Source organism: Ursus arctos, unplaced genomic scaffold, assembly GCF_023065955.2.
Source record: "Ursus arctos isolate Adak ecotype North America unplaced genomic scaffold, UrsArc2.0 scaffold_2, whole genome shotgun sequence".
In the NCBI taxonomy this organism is placed as follows: domain Eukaryota; kingdom Metazoa; phylum Chordata; class Mammalia; order Carnivora; family Ursidae; genus Ursus; species Ursus arctos.
This window is the reverse complement of record NW_026622874.1, coordinates 11,483,559-11,500,790: the sequence shown is the minus strand read 5'-3', so window position 1 is coordinate 11,500,790 and position 17,232 is coordinate 11,483,559. Positions and strand designations below refer to the sequence as shown.

At 35.0% G+C, this 17,232-nt stretch overlaps 1 protein-coding gene across 2 annotated transcripts in view; it reads left to right on the top strand.

Annotated features, from left to right (window-relative positions):
• The window catches only part of KIFAP3 (kinesin associated protein 3), a 150,897-nt gene extending 136,574 nt beyond the window's left edge, over positions 1-14,323 (top strand). Inside the window, exon 20 of one of the 2 annotated variants that reach the window (XM_026509401.4) lies at positions 13,865-14,323. In XM_026509401.4, coding sequence (XP_026365186.1) covers positions 13,865-13,973 — 109 coding nt within the window. In that variant the 3' untranslated portion in view covers positions 13,974-14,323. Of the gene's footprint in view, positions 1-9,824; positions 9,894-13,864 lie in introns of those variants that run through there. The other variant, XM_044387939.3, reaches the window with a different exon arrangement.
• Positions 14,324-17,232: the final 2,909 nt, after the last annotated feature.

Below are 17,232 nucleotides of genomic sequence, written 5' to 3'. Positions count from 1 at the left end.
AAATAAAATTTAAAAAAACTTTAAAGATGCTGTTATGAATTTTCTTAGATAACAAAGCAAATAGAGTGATAGATTCAGATTTTTTTGCATTTTAAGCAAAAAGCAGTGCAATACTTGACAAAGAATCGCATTATTATTGAAATACAACCTCTTGAATTATATAGGCTGTTTAATAAAACATTATACTTTGATGGTCTGGTAATTCTCTAGAATTTAGTTACTTCGTTAGAACAAAAAGCACTTTGGAAGGGTTAGTCCAGACAGCAACTTGATGTGTGGCTTTGTAACAGAGACAATGCCTCTTTACAAACACATCAGTGTCCTACAAAACATAATTTGAATAATTGAGAGGTTTGAGGAGAGCCATTATATCAGAGTTTGATGTGAATGTTGATTTCTGATGTCTCCCATCTCATGAGCAAAGGTTTACTGAGCAGAAACCTTTCATTTTATATAGTACGTAGGTATATAGATAGGTGGGTAGGCAGGCAGGCAGGCAGATACTCCCAAGGGATCACATGACACTACATTTTAGTCTTTGAACTTCTTTTAACACTGACTTAACACTGACATCATAACTACTGATGAATTCTCAAAGAATTTAATTGAAAGAGTTTTTGATTACAAAGGATTTGTATCAGGTTTTCTCATTAAAAATAAATAAAGGCAGTAAAATTCCATTGGTGGTTATTTGGAAATGGAGATGTCTGGAGTTGGACTCCAGACTATAATCCTGTAGATTATAATCCTGTAGGAATTTTAGGCCACTATGCAGTCTTTTAGTAGTAGCCCAGACCACTTAGTAATCTCATATTCAGAAGAATGATTAGTAATTTTCTAAACTGTATATACTTCTATTAAGCCATTTAATTGAATGTAAAATCTGTGTATGTCTATGTTGGTTTTTATGGAAAAGCTACATGTTTCTACAGTCTCATTCCAGACTAGAGAGGCACAATCAGCAAATGCTTTCTTATGCCCTTTGAGTTAAAGATTATAAAGCAGCATTTTGAATAGACTCACAAGCAGGACCATCATTAATGATTTCCTGAATATCTTCTCTTTTGTGGGCATAAATCTGCATTATATCTCAAGTAATATCATATGCCTATTTTCTTTGTTTCTCATGATCTAAAGTTAAAACATCTCAGTTTTTCAGAAGTTCTTTCCACTTCAGGTTTTTCCAGCCAAAAAACAAAGCACCTTCATTCTGGCCTGTCAGAAATTAAAAGGCAGGACAGTCTTAAAAAGGAATCCAGATTTGTGTGGACAGTATCAAGCGGCTAATTTAGAGCCCCTCAAAATGTGAAAGGATGGGAGGAGGCCTCTATGAACATAGTTAGGCAAGTAAATTTTTAAATTGCAACTGTAACCTAAAAATTACATCTTTTCAAATTGATGCAAGAAACCCCATAAAGCTTTATTTACATGGGTGTTCGAACATCGGGCTAAGATCTTTTTTGAGGTGGTAAAAGACCAGGAATTCTTTAAAGTCTCAAAAAGTTTTTTAAAAAAGTTTTCTGGGTTTTAAGGGCTTTATAAATATTGGACTATTGTAATTTAACTTGTTCTCTGTATCCACTAAGGGGAAAAAAAAAACTATTACAATTTCTTACATTTGCATCTTGCCTTTTTTCGCTTAAGTCTTGCGGTGGGGGGATACTATTTGCCATCAGCAAGTGGATACCATAGTCATTTTAAATAATAAGTCAATTTGTAATCTTTCCTTGGCCTGCATACGTGAAAAAACTAACATAGATATACCTAGATGCTAGTTTTAAATATTGCCTAAAACCCTGTACTGCCTGTAATCTCAAAAATGGTTGGTGCATTCCCACTTCCCTGAAGATTTCTTCTCATAGTTGCCCAGCTTTGCTTATAAGTCCCAGATTGGCAGGTTGGCACAACCCCAAGATAACGAACATCACAGAATGAAAATACCCTATCCTAAACACATGCGTGACCTGTGCCCTTTTCAAACAGCAGTAAACCTGAGTACAGAAATGTGTGCAGTTTGGGAAGTGATGATTTGTGTGGAATAACTAAAAACCTCACCCTTGATTTACTACTTTCAAAATAAACTCACTGAATATAAAATAAGGTAAAGAAGCGTATAAAGAGACGTTCCCAGTATTTTTCATCCCAACATGTGTTATATCATTTGCATCAATCATGATATAGAATCTGAAGGGTTTTGATTGAATAACCTTATTTATACAAGCAGTCTACTCTCACTATGGTAAAAGCAAGATATGATTGGCCATGGCATTATTTTAGGGCAATAACAATTAGTTGCCTACGTGTAGGCATAAATCTCTATGAATTATGTAACAGCCCTATAAAAGCAAACAGAAAGCATGTGTAAGAAGCATGCCAGATATGATAGAGTATCTCTTAACTGTCTAGATTTTATGGCAGGAGCCAGAATTTCCTAAGTATTTTTAGGGAAGGCTCTATCATTTTCCTATGTCATAACAATAACAACACCAAATACATAGGAGTCTCTGTACTGTTCTTGTAAGAGACTTGGAAGTATAATAATCTCAAGGCAGATGTTAAAAGGGATAGCCATTCTTATTTTACAAAAAAATTATGACAGTTACAGATATAGACTGCAACAAGTTATATCATTAGAAGCAGAAATCACATCCAGATATTCTGGTTTTGAGATCATTCCACCCCACTAACTTTAATAAAATTCAGGAGTTGTTGATAAGTTCATACTTAAGTTACTTTTGCTAATAAACATAATTTCCAATTCTTAAATTAAGGGAGAAAAAATGTCCACGTATGTCAGTAATAAAGAAAAAGAAGTATGCTGTTTTCTTATATTGCTTTAAAAATAACTTTAAAATATGGTAATAGGATTTAAGTCAGAAAGGTAATTGTTAGAATCATGTATTTATACATTCCAGTCTACACTGAATTTGCTTGGTATCATTGCAGCATATGCCCAAAGGGTGCTTGGCCCCATTCTGTGAAGATGATATAGAAATACCTTGTTTTGTCATCAGAAGACTACAGTCTGGTTGAACAGAGTGACTTCAGTCAGTCCATATCTTGACAATCTAAAATTGGCCTTAGACATAAGTAGAAAATGAACTCGTTTTTGTTTTTGTTTTGCAGACCCATAATATAACAAATGTATTTTCAAGGACTAGAGAGCTTATGAAATTTAAGAGTAAAGATTTACGTTAGTATCTGTTCTTCTAGTGATAAATGCAATGTCAGCAGATTCTACAGTATACTGAGATTTTAAATGCTCTAGAGGACACTAAGTAACTACGAAATATTTATCTGACCTGTAGTGATTACTGAAATTACTGAATTAGTGGCTGGAAGTATTTGTATAACACTGCCCAAAATAGATGTTTTAAAATATCATAATAATGTAAGGCAATGCCTTTTAGTTGTATATTTAGTATTATAAATATTATTTGGGATCAAATTTTCACAGTCATGCTTAGCTATTTAAAAATATGCCCTTTTAATTTATTTAAATATAGTTTCTATTATCCATACTTGTGCCTTCAATTTTAGAAAAATATCACTTGGTTTGATTTTAGGTACCAAAATAAGTCTTCACTTGTCAACGAGCATTTGATTTTTATTAGCCTAAAAATGATGGAGACAAATGAATAAGTAGACTATGACATAAATTGGAAACTTTACACTATAAGTTTCTTATATTTGATAAGATTTTTGAGATTGGTTTTTTTTTTTTTTTTTTGGTAACAAACACTTATCCACCTCTTATGTAAGATAGTAAAAGAAGGTGAAAGTTTTAAAACTATATCAAAATATCCTCAAACTGTACTATTTATTTAAGGATTTGGGAGACAAGGTTTTAACAGAAGCTTAAATGTTAATTTTTCATTTCTGAGAGAGTGGTATATAGAGTGCATGCTAGTTAGCCATATTTACTCTAATTGTGTCCATATGTTAGATTTCTGTCTGTTTCATAAAGAAAGATGGGGCATTGATACAGCCCATATTGCATAGTACTCATAATTTTAGATTCTCTTCCATCTCTTGAACTTGTTCATTTTGACAATACATTATCACCTTAAGATTCTGGATGGTGCTTAAATTACAGTACTGAGGGTCATTATTTATATTTTTTGCTGGACTGAAAAGTTTTTAGTACTAGTATTAACTTTTGAATTATGTTCAAGGTCTTAGACTTTGCAGCATGTTTAGTTTCTTTTCATTTCTTATTAGTATTTTTCAGTACTTAATAGTCTCCTGCTTCCACCTCCAACAAGAACTTCTCTCTGTTCAACATCAGAAACATTTTCCTATTTGGCATGTGCTTTCTAGTTCCCCAAGCAGTATAAGCAAATTGGAAAGTTCAGCTGTCATTCTTGGAAGGTCATAGATCACACTAGCAGCCTGAGTAATCCAAGAGGTTTTAAGTATCATAGCATTTAGTTTAAAGTGAAATTTGCTCTGACAGGGCTGGCAGACCAATAGGAAAAAGAAATATTTGTGCTTGGAGAAGTGCATATGTAGAGACCAAGAGTATAACTGATGGCTGGAAGTGATTTCAGTCTAAAAAAACAAATCATTAAGAGAGTGCATAGGGGTAAAATACACAGTTCATATTTTAAAGAGTCTCAAAATGAACCAGCAACTAAGGTTAGCATTACATAGTAATTAGCTGTGGGGTTCAGGCTTTAACTCACTCAGTACCAGACAGTATGGCTAAACTATCACTGTGAAAACATTGCTACTTACGTTATATTCTCTACTTTAAGCCTACAGCAGTAATTTTTGTACCTTAAAAAACCAAGGTATTATGACAGATTATATAAATGTTGAACCAGTAACAGACAAACAATTATTCAAAGGAGGTGCTAATGACTCAGTTTATTGACCTAGGGGTTACTTAAGCAACTCAGGAAGTTCCCTTAACATTTGGTGGCATGAAATGAGGCATTGCTTGATATTATAGAACTGCCAATTTCAAGAAGTCCTTGCACTTAATTGAAGAAATGTAAGTTAAAGATGACTAGATGGTATACTTTCATTAAAAGATTATTATAGAAAGTTTGAGACCATTATAGGTTTGAGTAAATATCACTTGATAATCACATCTGACAGCTTCCATCAGGCACTATGGAGCATTTTTTCTGTTAATTGCTACAAATAAGGAAAAAGAAAATACCTTCTCATGGCTCCAATTATTTCTTTCAAGTCATTGTTCTCGTCAAGCAAGCCATTTCTGAGTCACAGGAATACTAGGCTGATATATTCTTTTCTTGAACATGCAGAGCAGAATAAGAGTAAGATGGAAAGGACTTCCAGCAAGATGGCAAAGTGAGCTGACTTAGAAGGGCCCCCCATATAGATATATAGAAAAGATGGATAAAATGTCACAAAAATGTATAATTCATGGCCAAATTCACAAAGAAATGTACCAAGTCTCACACACAAACCCAATAACCACGCACAAGAATACATTGGATTAGGTATAGGTTATATAGTATAGGAAAATGAAACTGAATTCCCTATATGAAGCCTGGAACTTCAGTGGGGCTGCCTTTTTTTCATCATTTGGAAAAAGGACTAGATGATCTTAATCCACCAGCCTGGAAAAGTGACCAAAACTTATCTTCTGCCCCAAGTCCCTAGGTTAGGAGAATAGTCATCCAAGGGAAAGAGAAACCACAAGCTTTCTCCGTATGCATGAGTAGGTTCAGAATTTACATTATTCATCTAACTCAGGGAACCCCAAATCAAGAAATTATCATTAAAATTGTTTCAGGACAGTGGAATCCCCGGGGTCTTGATATATTATAAACAAATACGGAATCTCTGTGTAGAAATATTTCCAAGTTCAAGGGCCAACAGACAGGCAAAAATAAATGAATAAATTTTAAAAACCTGAAGTTGAACACAATAAAAATTTGTAAAGCTCATGAAGAAAGGACTGTCATGAAGTTGCATTGTCAGGCACAACGGTAAGAGAGGGTGCCCAAGAACTAGAGTGAATAGGATTATCTCAATTACACTGTAAGATTTTTAAAAATAAAAAGGAATTTAGAAAATTAATGCAATGGTATAATTTGAAAAAGTGCCAACTATAATACCTCGACATAAAAATAAATAAATAAAATAGCCCCTGGAAATGGGTTAAACAACAGATTAAGATACATTGTAAGAGAAGTGTGAATTAAATGAAATTAAAGGAGCATCAGTGAAATGGAATTTCTTTACCATTTGGGATAAATCAGTGTCTATTTTACACATGCTTCTTCCATCATTACTACAAATTAGTTTTTATCTGAAGCATCTTAGTATAGTAACTAAATTGAAAGGATCTGTCCCCAAGGTGGTATATTTCCCCTTAGAACTGACAGATGTCTTTTAAAAAATTTTTTTAAATAAATTCCAGATGAATGCTTTAAATACAACCTCCCACTACTCATATCACTTGCCCTTGATTTTTGGGAAAATATTACTTGGTTTAATTTCACTAAAATGTGATTCTTTAAGATTCATTAGCCATTTAGTTTTATCATAATAAAAGGAAAATTGATACTCATGCATATAAAAGATTAAGAATAAAAACTAAATGGAAAATGACAGCTAAATTTGATATATGTTGGTAAAGCTCATCAAAAGACTGCTTAATTGTGTTCATCTACTCAGTAATACAAAGGCTCGCGTTCAATAAGTAACACCATTCAGCAACCTAAAATAAATATTTATTATGTACAAATTTATAGAAACAAGATGCTTTTGACAGGTTCAATGAAAATTTTAGAAGGTGTCGTATGGTAGTGGTACCTTAACATCCATGTGCATTGCATCTTTCCGTGTCCAAGATGATCAGCATCTTCTATCATTTTCATAGCCCTCACATTTATAAAAGGAGAACATTGACTGTATGAGAAAGCAATGGAAACCACATTCTGTCAGTGTTAAATATGCTGAGAGTTTAAATTTGATAAAACTTACCGGGGATGTACTGTATGGTGACTAACATAATATAATAAAAAATCATTAAAAAAAATTTGATAAAACTTGCTTTAAAACTTTGGGAAAGTAAATGATACTCAGTGATAAGACAAGCTCTCCATCTAGTGGTTGGTTTATAAATTACAAGCATTTAGATATTGATTTAATTCATCTAATGTTAGGTATAATTTTATAAGCATTACCTCATTCTGTCTATACTTCTCTTGTTCCTATGTATAAGAATTTCAAGAAAATGTGTTCTCTTCTGCCAGAATAGTCCAGCCCTACCTATTGAACTCAAAGGCAAGCTACTTCTACAGTCTGATTTCATCTACAGGGAAAACCATAGCCTCTTAATTATTTGATGAAGCATATTCCCACAGTAAAGGGACAAAATTGTTTCATTCCAATTAACTATAAACTCAAATTTCAACCAGTTTTGAAATTCTTTCCTTTCATTCTCAAATGGTAGAAGTATAACTAAAACACCGTTTTCAAAAGAGAAAAGTTACCATTTTTGTCAGGAAAGGTAGCATGTTTGATTGTTATCTCTGCCATTGCCTCTGCAGGCTCTCGTTACCTCCATATGGACAGCCATAATATTCTCTTAAATGTTCCCTGTGCTTTTGTCTCTTAACACCCATAGTTACCGCAGTTATCTTGCTAAAACACAGAAGTAAATTGTCTCCTTTTTAAAAACCATTAGACAATGTTCCAAAAGTGTATAATTAGAATGGCATATGAAGAGCTTTCAAAATCTAGTCTTAACCTCCATTTCTAGCCTTATCTCCTGCCACTTGCTTTCATCGTAAACCTGACTTTAAGCATAACAAACCAGTTGCTGTTCTTCGGCGCCTCTTCTCTCTTGCTCAGGCTGCCACATTAGGAATTCTCTCTTCACCTGTGAAGTCCTACTTGCCTTTTAGATTCATCCATTCATACAATAAAATACTTTTTGAATGCCCACTCCATGATATAGCAATTAATAAAACAGTGACAGTCTTTATCCGTTTATAGTTTCATAGGAAATAAAGTAAAAAGATAAATAGATAAATATAGATATAGTCAGGAAGTGACAGATGCATTAAAATAAAAGTATTTTCGGGGTGCCTGGGTGTCACAGTCAGTTAAGTGTCCGACTCTTGGTTTCAGCTGGGGTCATGATCCTCAAGGTCGTGAGACTGAGCCCCACATTGGGCTCCGCGCTCAGGGCAGAGTCTCCTTGGGACTCTCTCTCCCTCTCCCTGTACCCCCCTCCCCGCCCCCGCTGCTCGCTTGCTTACTCTTTCTCAAATAAATAAATAAATCTCTTTTTTTGAAGTATTTTCTTTGAAGACTTTCTAGCACCCTAGATTCTTTTGTAACAATTTATACATACCTCTAATATACTCTCACCTTATATTAAATATCTGTTCCTCTTCTATTCTTCTGTAGCAAGTTATAAATGTACTAGGGTAATACAATATATTATCAGAATTTTGTTCCATGTTTAGTTGCCTCCAATCCATGGTCAAGGACCATGTCTTATTATTACCTTCCCAATATCACATTTTTTTTTTTTAACATTGACTGTCAACACTATACTTAACACGTTGTAGGAACTCATGTACTATTTGGATGGATGGATGGATGGATGGATGGATGGATGGATGGATGGATACGAAGGATCACTGTTAACATTGCACTACTACAATTTCATATTACTAAATTTCTCATGACAAATTATACTTAAGCTGAAATTATTATGATAATTTATAATCTTAGGAAGATAAAAATACTGGTTTTGATTCTATGATCAATATATTGGAATAATTGATAAAAAGAATGAACTGTTCTAGAAAGCTTTTATAGGATCATTTCATGCAGCTCTGTAATATCCTGGAAAGCTTCCTCTGAAGAAAGCCTATGTTAAGTCCTTTCACTTGACAATCCAAAAAGAATTCCAGCCTTCAGTATTATCCTATGGATCACAAAGATAGGTAGTGAATGAGAATCACTACCCTCTATAAATATAAATATAAATATTGTCATAAAGGATTTTATTTTAGGGAGAGTAGAGTTCCTAAAGAAAGACCCAAACCAAAAAGATGAAATTCAACATGAAAATTTCAAGTGTGTCTTTGTGTATACACATACACGCAACGACACACACACACACACATAGACATTCAATGTGAGCCATTTGTGGTGGACTCCTTTAAAAATTTAAGATCAATGCATTTTTAGCCTATGTTATTAGAGAGTCAGAAACAGGGTCTCATTATGTTCTGTGCTGGTTTCAGACCACATAGTAAGTACAGTATCACATTATTTTCACTTCTTCATTTTAAGGTAAACATTGAAAAATATCAAAGTTATTTTAGAGAGCAAATGAGATGGTAGACATTCTAGAGGCCATGTCATGAGGATTGATTAAATAGAAGTTGTGAAATAGCCTTAATAGTAAAGAAGAATTCTGTTTCTTTTGTGGTTCCAGAGGGTAATTCTAAACTAATAGGTTTCAGATCAAGATAAAGAACTTTCTATTTGTTTGGCCCATAAATGGAATGAACTGCCTTGTGCACATTCCCATTTATGGAGCTATTCTGCAAAGAATTCGATAGACTCAGTCAAGGATGTTGTGAATGTAAGTGTAGTCTAGATTACTTCTAAAGATGTTTGCAAGTCAGAGATCCTGTGAATCTATAAGAGAACTTGGCTTGAATTTACTTTCTATTTATTTTTTTTTGTACCATCCTCTAATATATTCATTATTTGCTCTGCATTCATTTCGCTGACTTGGGAATTTCAAAGAAGATAAAGACTTGTGTTGCTTTTACCTAATTTTAATAAAATAATGATAATACTTTTCACTTATGCAGCACTTTTCATCCAAGGATTTCAAAGTGCTTTACAAATATGCACTAATTAAGCCTCACAAACAGCTAGAGGTAGGTGATTTTCTTCCCTCTCTACAGGAATGTCAACTCTGGCACTGAAGTCCAGTAAGAGCCTCAGAGCGCCTAGGTTTCTTTACTGGCTGCCATCCCCCTTGTAATGTGCTGCATGTGAAGTATCACTTGTTATGCCTGGATTTGGTTTTTTCCTCTCTCTGAATTATTGCAAGTTTAGAAATACAATGAATGCTGTTAAAAATTTGTTTGAAGCCTTGTCACTATTACAGAAAATTCTGTCTCCTGCTTGCTGAATGCTAATTAGATTTCTAAGTGTTTGTTTAAAGATAAATCTAGATGTGGTTTTATATTTGTTGTTGAATTTTAAATATAAATTTTTTATTCATGAAGAATTTGTCATTTTCCTTTCTAGATACCCCCAAATCACTGTTCTTGGGGCATAAAACTTAGTAGCGGACGGATTTGGGGGCCTTACCTTTCCTGGTTGTCTTTTCACAACAAACAGGAACCATTTTCTCTGAACTAGAAATTTTTTTTTAAGAAGAGATTGCATTTTGTTATTTTTGCTAATTTAAAGGTACAAAATGATATGTAGACATTGAGGATAATGATTAAATGACACTACATAGTCCTATTTTTTAAAAGTGGTCTAGTAGTGGTATATTCTGATCTAGAGGGACACACCCTTTTTGGTAGATTAGGAGTACCAGGAAGAAAATATGTACATATAGAGACACACATGCAGTGTTAGATTAAATTCCAGTATAAATAGCCAAATATACAAACTCTCATCTGAAAGAGAACGGTTACATATGGCAAGAGCAGGAGTAGCAGATCCACAGCTCAGTTTCCCTGGGTTCTTGGGGTTCCTAGTGAGGGCACGCCCGTGCCTTTGTGCCATGTACTCTAAGTCCTTAACGGATCAGGAAAGCACAATTTTTGCTGCCACACTTCCCTTTTATAGTCACGGTTTCTATCCCCTTCTAGAACTTACATAAAGAATCTATCTGCTCCTGTTTAAAGGAAAACTTACTATTAGGCTCTCCTCATTTTGAACCAGATTCAACATTAACAAGGCTACATCTTTATTCCAAGGGAGAAAGTACAAGTGTCCACATATCCCAAAAAGAATATCTATCCGCAGGTTTCAACATCCTGAAAACTCCCAATTTCCCCTCTACATTAGAACCAAATGAGATTCAAGAATCAAGCTGTTCTTTTTCATGCTGAGTTTTATCTGAAAGATATTAATTGTGTATATATAGCTGATCTTTCACAATACAAAAGGACCTAGGACTTATGTCAAAGTACCATCTAAACTGGTCATAATGTTTCAGACATTCTTTAAACGGCAAAGAATCTCTGATATATGATGGATAATTACAGAAAAATTCATTTTAAGAGTTTCTAATTTTTCTCCTTAAAATTTTTTCCCAAATGATAGCTACGGAAGTTCAGAAAATTTGGCCTGAACACGCAGATGTCTCTGGGTGAACTGTTGGCTGCATAAACAGAACTTTATTACAGTAAACTTGCAGGCTCAGAAACTCAAACTCATCAGTGTTCAAGGTTCAGTCTTACTTTAACTGATCTGGGGTGCAAATTCTTAACCATCAATGTGACAAATTAAAAAAAAAAACAGCTGAATATTCATTTGTCAGTTTACATCAGGCAGATTGGATAATGTCTAAGTTTATTCTTTACCTTGTTGTGAAGCCACACGGGAATACGGTAATTGGAAATTTGCCTATGGGTCATAGAAATAAAATACAGTTTTGCAGTTTGAATATATAATGACCTCAGACTCTCAGAACCTTTTTTAAGGCCTAATCCTCAATGAGGACAAGCCTGCCAAAAAGGTCCGCAGTTCCTGATAGTGTTGTAGGTCACCCCAGGGAATTGCTTGGGTGGCGGGAGCATCTTGTTCTGTGCCAGCATGGCTGACAGTCTCCCTTCTGAGGATTCTCTTCTTTTAGGCAAAACTGCAGTACTATTGCTATACGAGTTCCTCTGTAAGGTGTTATGTTTTTAAGGTGCCTTTGCATATTTCTTTACTGATCTACTCTGTTCCTCTTGCTCCCAAGTTCCTGAAAACCTCTAGATTGAGAAACAAAGGCAAAATTAATTTGAGTTTAACCTAAGTCTCCTGCTTATCAGCCTCAGAAGAGATGGGAAAAAATATAAGCAGTGTCCAAAGGCAGGCAATAAGTAGATGAAAAAGGAAAGAGTTGAAACCCGTAAGCTATACAACCAACTTTTACATAATGGAAAGTTGTTTGGTTACGTGAATATTTGTTAGCCTTAGTGCTTCAGGACAAAAACGTCAACGGCCAACTTTTCCTCTAATTTTAACCTGATACAGGTGTATCTGAGTTCATGCGCTGTGTTACTTTCTGAAACCTCTTTAAAGTTGCCTCTCGGGCGACATTTCCCTTCATCATAAAATTAAAATTTCTTCCCAGGAGACCAGAGTAGGAAGGACATGCCTATATTTTGCCATTTAAAAATAAAATTCAGACTTTAAAATTTCAACCAACTTTTGGGAATTATAGACACAGTTTTTTATTAAGAAGGAGCCCAAAAAGTTTTTCCTCAGGATCACTCACTAACAAGTGCTAACGTAAAGCTTATATCTCAGAAAATCCATTTCCCTGAGCAGCGGGTTCCTGTGAATAATATGCCCTGTGTGTATTATAGTTCTTTACATTTAGTATTTAGTCCTATCTCAGTACACGCGGCACACAAATTATTTAAAACCTTAACATTCTATTGTGTTTTAACTTAATCTCATTTTGAGTTGTGAGAGGAAGTTAGTGCCTATATGAATACATTTTTAATCATACTGAGATTTTGCTGATAAAGTATCTTTCCATCTAGTATAGTCTCAAATCTTAAAACATTTAAATATATTTTTTTTCAAAGTTTATGTTTCTACATTATAAATCGTTTCCTTTGATTGGACATAAGCTCACTAGCATTCACTGCATGAGCGATGCATGAGCATGTCATAGCTGCCATCGTTGCCTGGCAAAAAAAACCTATTGTCATTTCGCTAAGTGTTGGATAATTCTCTGATCCTTAAAAAGTGCTTTGGAGAACAGATTTTCTTTTAAGTTTATTAATAAATGAAAGAATAATTAAATTTTAAAGTAGCAAAGTTTATTCATACTTCAAATATTTTTGTAGCTCTGAAAGTTATCTTTAGGCTTCTGTTATTTCCATAGAATAAACGGAAACAAAATTGATAATTATCTTGCTGTCATTCAAAAGAAACACGTATGATTTATTTTTTTTTCATTGAGGAGTCAGAGAAGGATTTGCAGATCAAATCTGGCTAGCTTAAATATTGTAAAATTCCTTGTCTTGTTCTTTCAGTTTAGGCTTGTTGTATGATTTGGCCCTAAGCGAGAGTTTACTGCTAAAATTCAAAAGCATGTCCTTATTAATAATACTATATCTTCATATGTTAAAACGATCTTATTTTAAATAACAAAACTCATTTTGCTACAGTTTTAGTTTTATCATTCCCTAGCAGTGTATTACTGATACTTGCTAGCACATAAAATCTTCTCATATTCTTGCATAAAAGCCGTATATGAACTTAATTTGTTAAAACTTTTCTGATCTGTCCTCCTCTTTGTCTTGAATAGTACCTGGTGACAGAGGTTTCCAACATTTTTAATACATTGTTAGAAGTAAATATACACATATTTGTGGCTGTACTAATTAATATTATATGTATATATAACGTATATGTATATTTGTGTAATTTCATATATATACACATATATGCATATATATGTGTGTATATATATATATATATATACACACACACACACACACACACACACACAGACACACACAAAAAAGGCCTAATGATAGCCACATAAGTCACTTTTGCTGCTAGGAAGAGAATCTTGGAGCTATAACGTTCCCAGCCTCCTCTTGGCCTGCATTGTGAATGTGTGATGAACAATATAACTTACCATTCCTTTTTCCCTTTTCAGCCTTGGAATGGATGGCTTTGGCCAACCAGTTGGCATTCTTGGACGCCCTGCCACAGCTTATGGATTCCGCCCCGATGAACCTTACTACTATGGCTATGGATCTCGATAAAGTCATACCTTTCCATGTGTCCTCTCAGCTTAGAAGAAATCTGTGTGGGTTGGGTTAACTTTGAATCTTGGCTAATAATGCATGTTGATATTATTGCAGGTCTGTGGGTTTTTTTTTTTTTTATGTTTCCATGTTGTTAGCTACAAATTAACTCTGATCCCTCTGTCCTCTGTTAAGTATGTTGATGTTTGACACTGTTCACCACATCTTGATGCTGAGTAACATTTCCCATGTTATTCAAAGATACACAAAAGTACATGCTGAAAAGCAACCAGACTGGAAAACAACACTACATTATGTACATTAAGTGACTAATTTAATTTCTATTAAAAAGAAGGATAAAGTACAAATGAAGTAGCGAAAGTCATGTGTTTCTATTTAATGTGTTTCATTAAGAGTTTCATGCTTATATAGCGTGCATATGAATTTTCTCTTTCCCTGCCCTTTTTCCCCCTTGTGAACTCTTGAGTATTTCATGTGATGTGTGCTACTTTAAAATTTATAAAAAGAGTATCACCTTTTTTTCCCCCATGCCATCTGCCTTTTCTGGGTTGCTTTCCCAAAGTTAACTAGGAGTTTCAATTAACAGTGGAACATATGCCATAGATTATATTACATATGCGTAGAGTCTCTTCAGCAATTTGAATTCTTGTCTTTCTGATTTTAAGGTAGAAAACCTGAGACATGTGTTAGCACACATGAAACTAGATTCATATTAGGTTTTTAAATTTTATTATTCATGAAATCTAAAGTATGGAAAAGCTGTCTCACTGAGGAAAACTAAGGAACAGAATTTTTCTCCCCTGTTTCCCATTTGTTTACTTGTTTTTATAGGATTTGGGTGGTAAGAAATAGACATTATAATTAATAATGAATTAGCAACTCATTAATGTTACAATGTTGGAAATTTACGTGACAAACAAAGCAAAATAAATAACTGTAAACTAGAGATATTTCCCTGAGCACCTGCTATGGAAGGAATTATATGAGCCTTTGAAGGAAATACATATATCAAAAATAAGACTTCTGTCCTTGAATTTTAAAACCTCAGTGATGTACTACACTGTTTATTTGGCTTGATTTATATTTTAAGCATGGAATAATAGAGCTGGAAAGGGCCTTTTATTTTTTTTTTTAAAGATTTTTATCTATTCATTTGACAGAGACAGACAGCCAGTGAGAGAGGGAACACAAGCAGGGGGAGTGGGAGAGGAAGAAGCAGGCTCCCAGCAGAGGAGCCTGATTGCGGGGCTCGATCCCAGAACGCCGGGATCACGCCCTGAGCCAAAGGCAGACGCTTAACGACTGAGTCACCCAGGCGCCCCATGGAAAGGGCGTTTTAAATAACTTGATCTATGTATTCGAGAAACCAAACACATAAAAATTTTAAAAATCATAAACAGATTTTCTTAATTACCTGCTATGTATCAGGAAGTACATATGCTCCTATGGAATATGTGAATCTAAGATACGATTTGTGTCTTTGAACTCACAACCTAATTGATCTTTCTGAAAAGTATACATTTATTTGTCATAGTTTCCATTTTAACCACAGAATATTAAAGCTGTAAAGGGCCTTTGATGCCAACCCTTGTTACACTCTTTCAGTTGAAAAAGCTGTGGCCAGGAGAGATGGAAAGACTTGCCCAAGCCGGTATATTTGGTCAGTACATAACCTGTCTCCATATTTCCAGTCCAGGAACCCCAATGCTAAATATCTTGCCTTATTTTTTATCATACATACAAAGTATAAACACATGTAATAAGTGATATTGATAGAGGGATAAAGCAAACATTCTAAAGCATAACTTCCCTCATACCGTTATAAGCTGATTTAAGAAGAACGTCGCCCACAATTCATAACATTTCCAGAGCTGTGCTCGCTGAGGTTCACGTGCACACACTCACTCTCCCTGCATAATTTTTTTCATTAATTTTGAACTTCACAAATTTTGAAATTGTGAACTCTCCACTCAGGCATGAGCTGGTTTATCTTTACATTATGTATGAAGGAAAATTTTACTAAAGGAATTAGGAAGAATATCTAAGACTCTTACATACTTCAGAGAACAAAAGGTTTTGGCCTTGGGCACTTTTAAAAATACCGTTTATATATAAGTCAAATATCCTGGCCTCACTAAATTTTGACTGCAAATTAAAGTCGCATTTACTTTAATAACTAAATTGCCATGGCTTTAGGCCATGGTGGATAACTGGAAATTATTTCTCCTCATCAGCCTTTTGCTCTTCCTGAGAGTTCTCTGAGGCGCTTTCTCGCATAGGGCCAGGAAGAGCTTCCTCCTGTTCTGTTTCCTCCCTCTGTCCCCACCCCGCTGCCTCTGTGTTGGTCACCCTCTTCAGATTAGCGCTGCCCTCCACATGGGAGAGCCACCACTATGTGCATCAGGACTCGGGGAAGAAGACACACTCTACCCCTTCTGATCCCCTTCCAAATGTGGGCTGAGTACCTATTACTTGTTTCTGCACAGCTCAAGGCAACTGAAGCTACACATTTTACCCCGACTTACAGAAGCACCAGAGATGATACATGACGTACGTGGCACGAGATAACGTGCCACTCTCCTAGTTGTAGCTGTGATCACAGCTGGCGTCAGAAGGCTCTCACTTGAAGGGGGAGCTTCCTCCATGCCACCAGAAGTATGCTAAGAACCTTTAGGACACGCCTAAGCCAGATCGTCAGAGGGTCCCACGGAGAAGAATGGTTTTTCTTCAACCCAGAGGAAGGCTGCTTTTAGAGTCTGTTTCTGTAACAAGATCAGTTTTTACTAGCTGTCTGGTCTTCAGTCACGAAACAGAGAATAAGAAATATAAACCGATCTTCCTACATTTTTCCAAGTGTTACCTGGAGGTTTTTTCCTAAATCCACCCTTGGTTATTGGCAAGTCTTCCCAAATTCTATCACTGGGGATACATTGAGGTTTTCAGTGAGGTGAGTTGTTAGGTTCTTTTGTGTCTTTGTTGCTGGTTTAATGGGAATGTGGAAAATACTGGTATCTCCTCAGATATCAAAAATCGCACCTATACGTTCCAGCCAGGTTCTTGAAAGTCTACTAAACTGAAGTGATAATGCATTAGGCTTCAATATATTATGTTGTCTGGAGTACAGCAGAACCTCCCTCCTTGTTTGGGATAAAGACTTGCCTGAAATAGGCATTAAAGAAATAACACTGAAAAAAAAATCAGTAATCTGGAAGAAAAAGTCAAGAAGCTCTCTAAGAAGGCAGAGATCAAGAATATA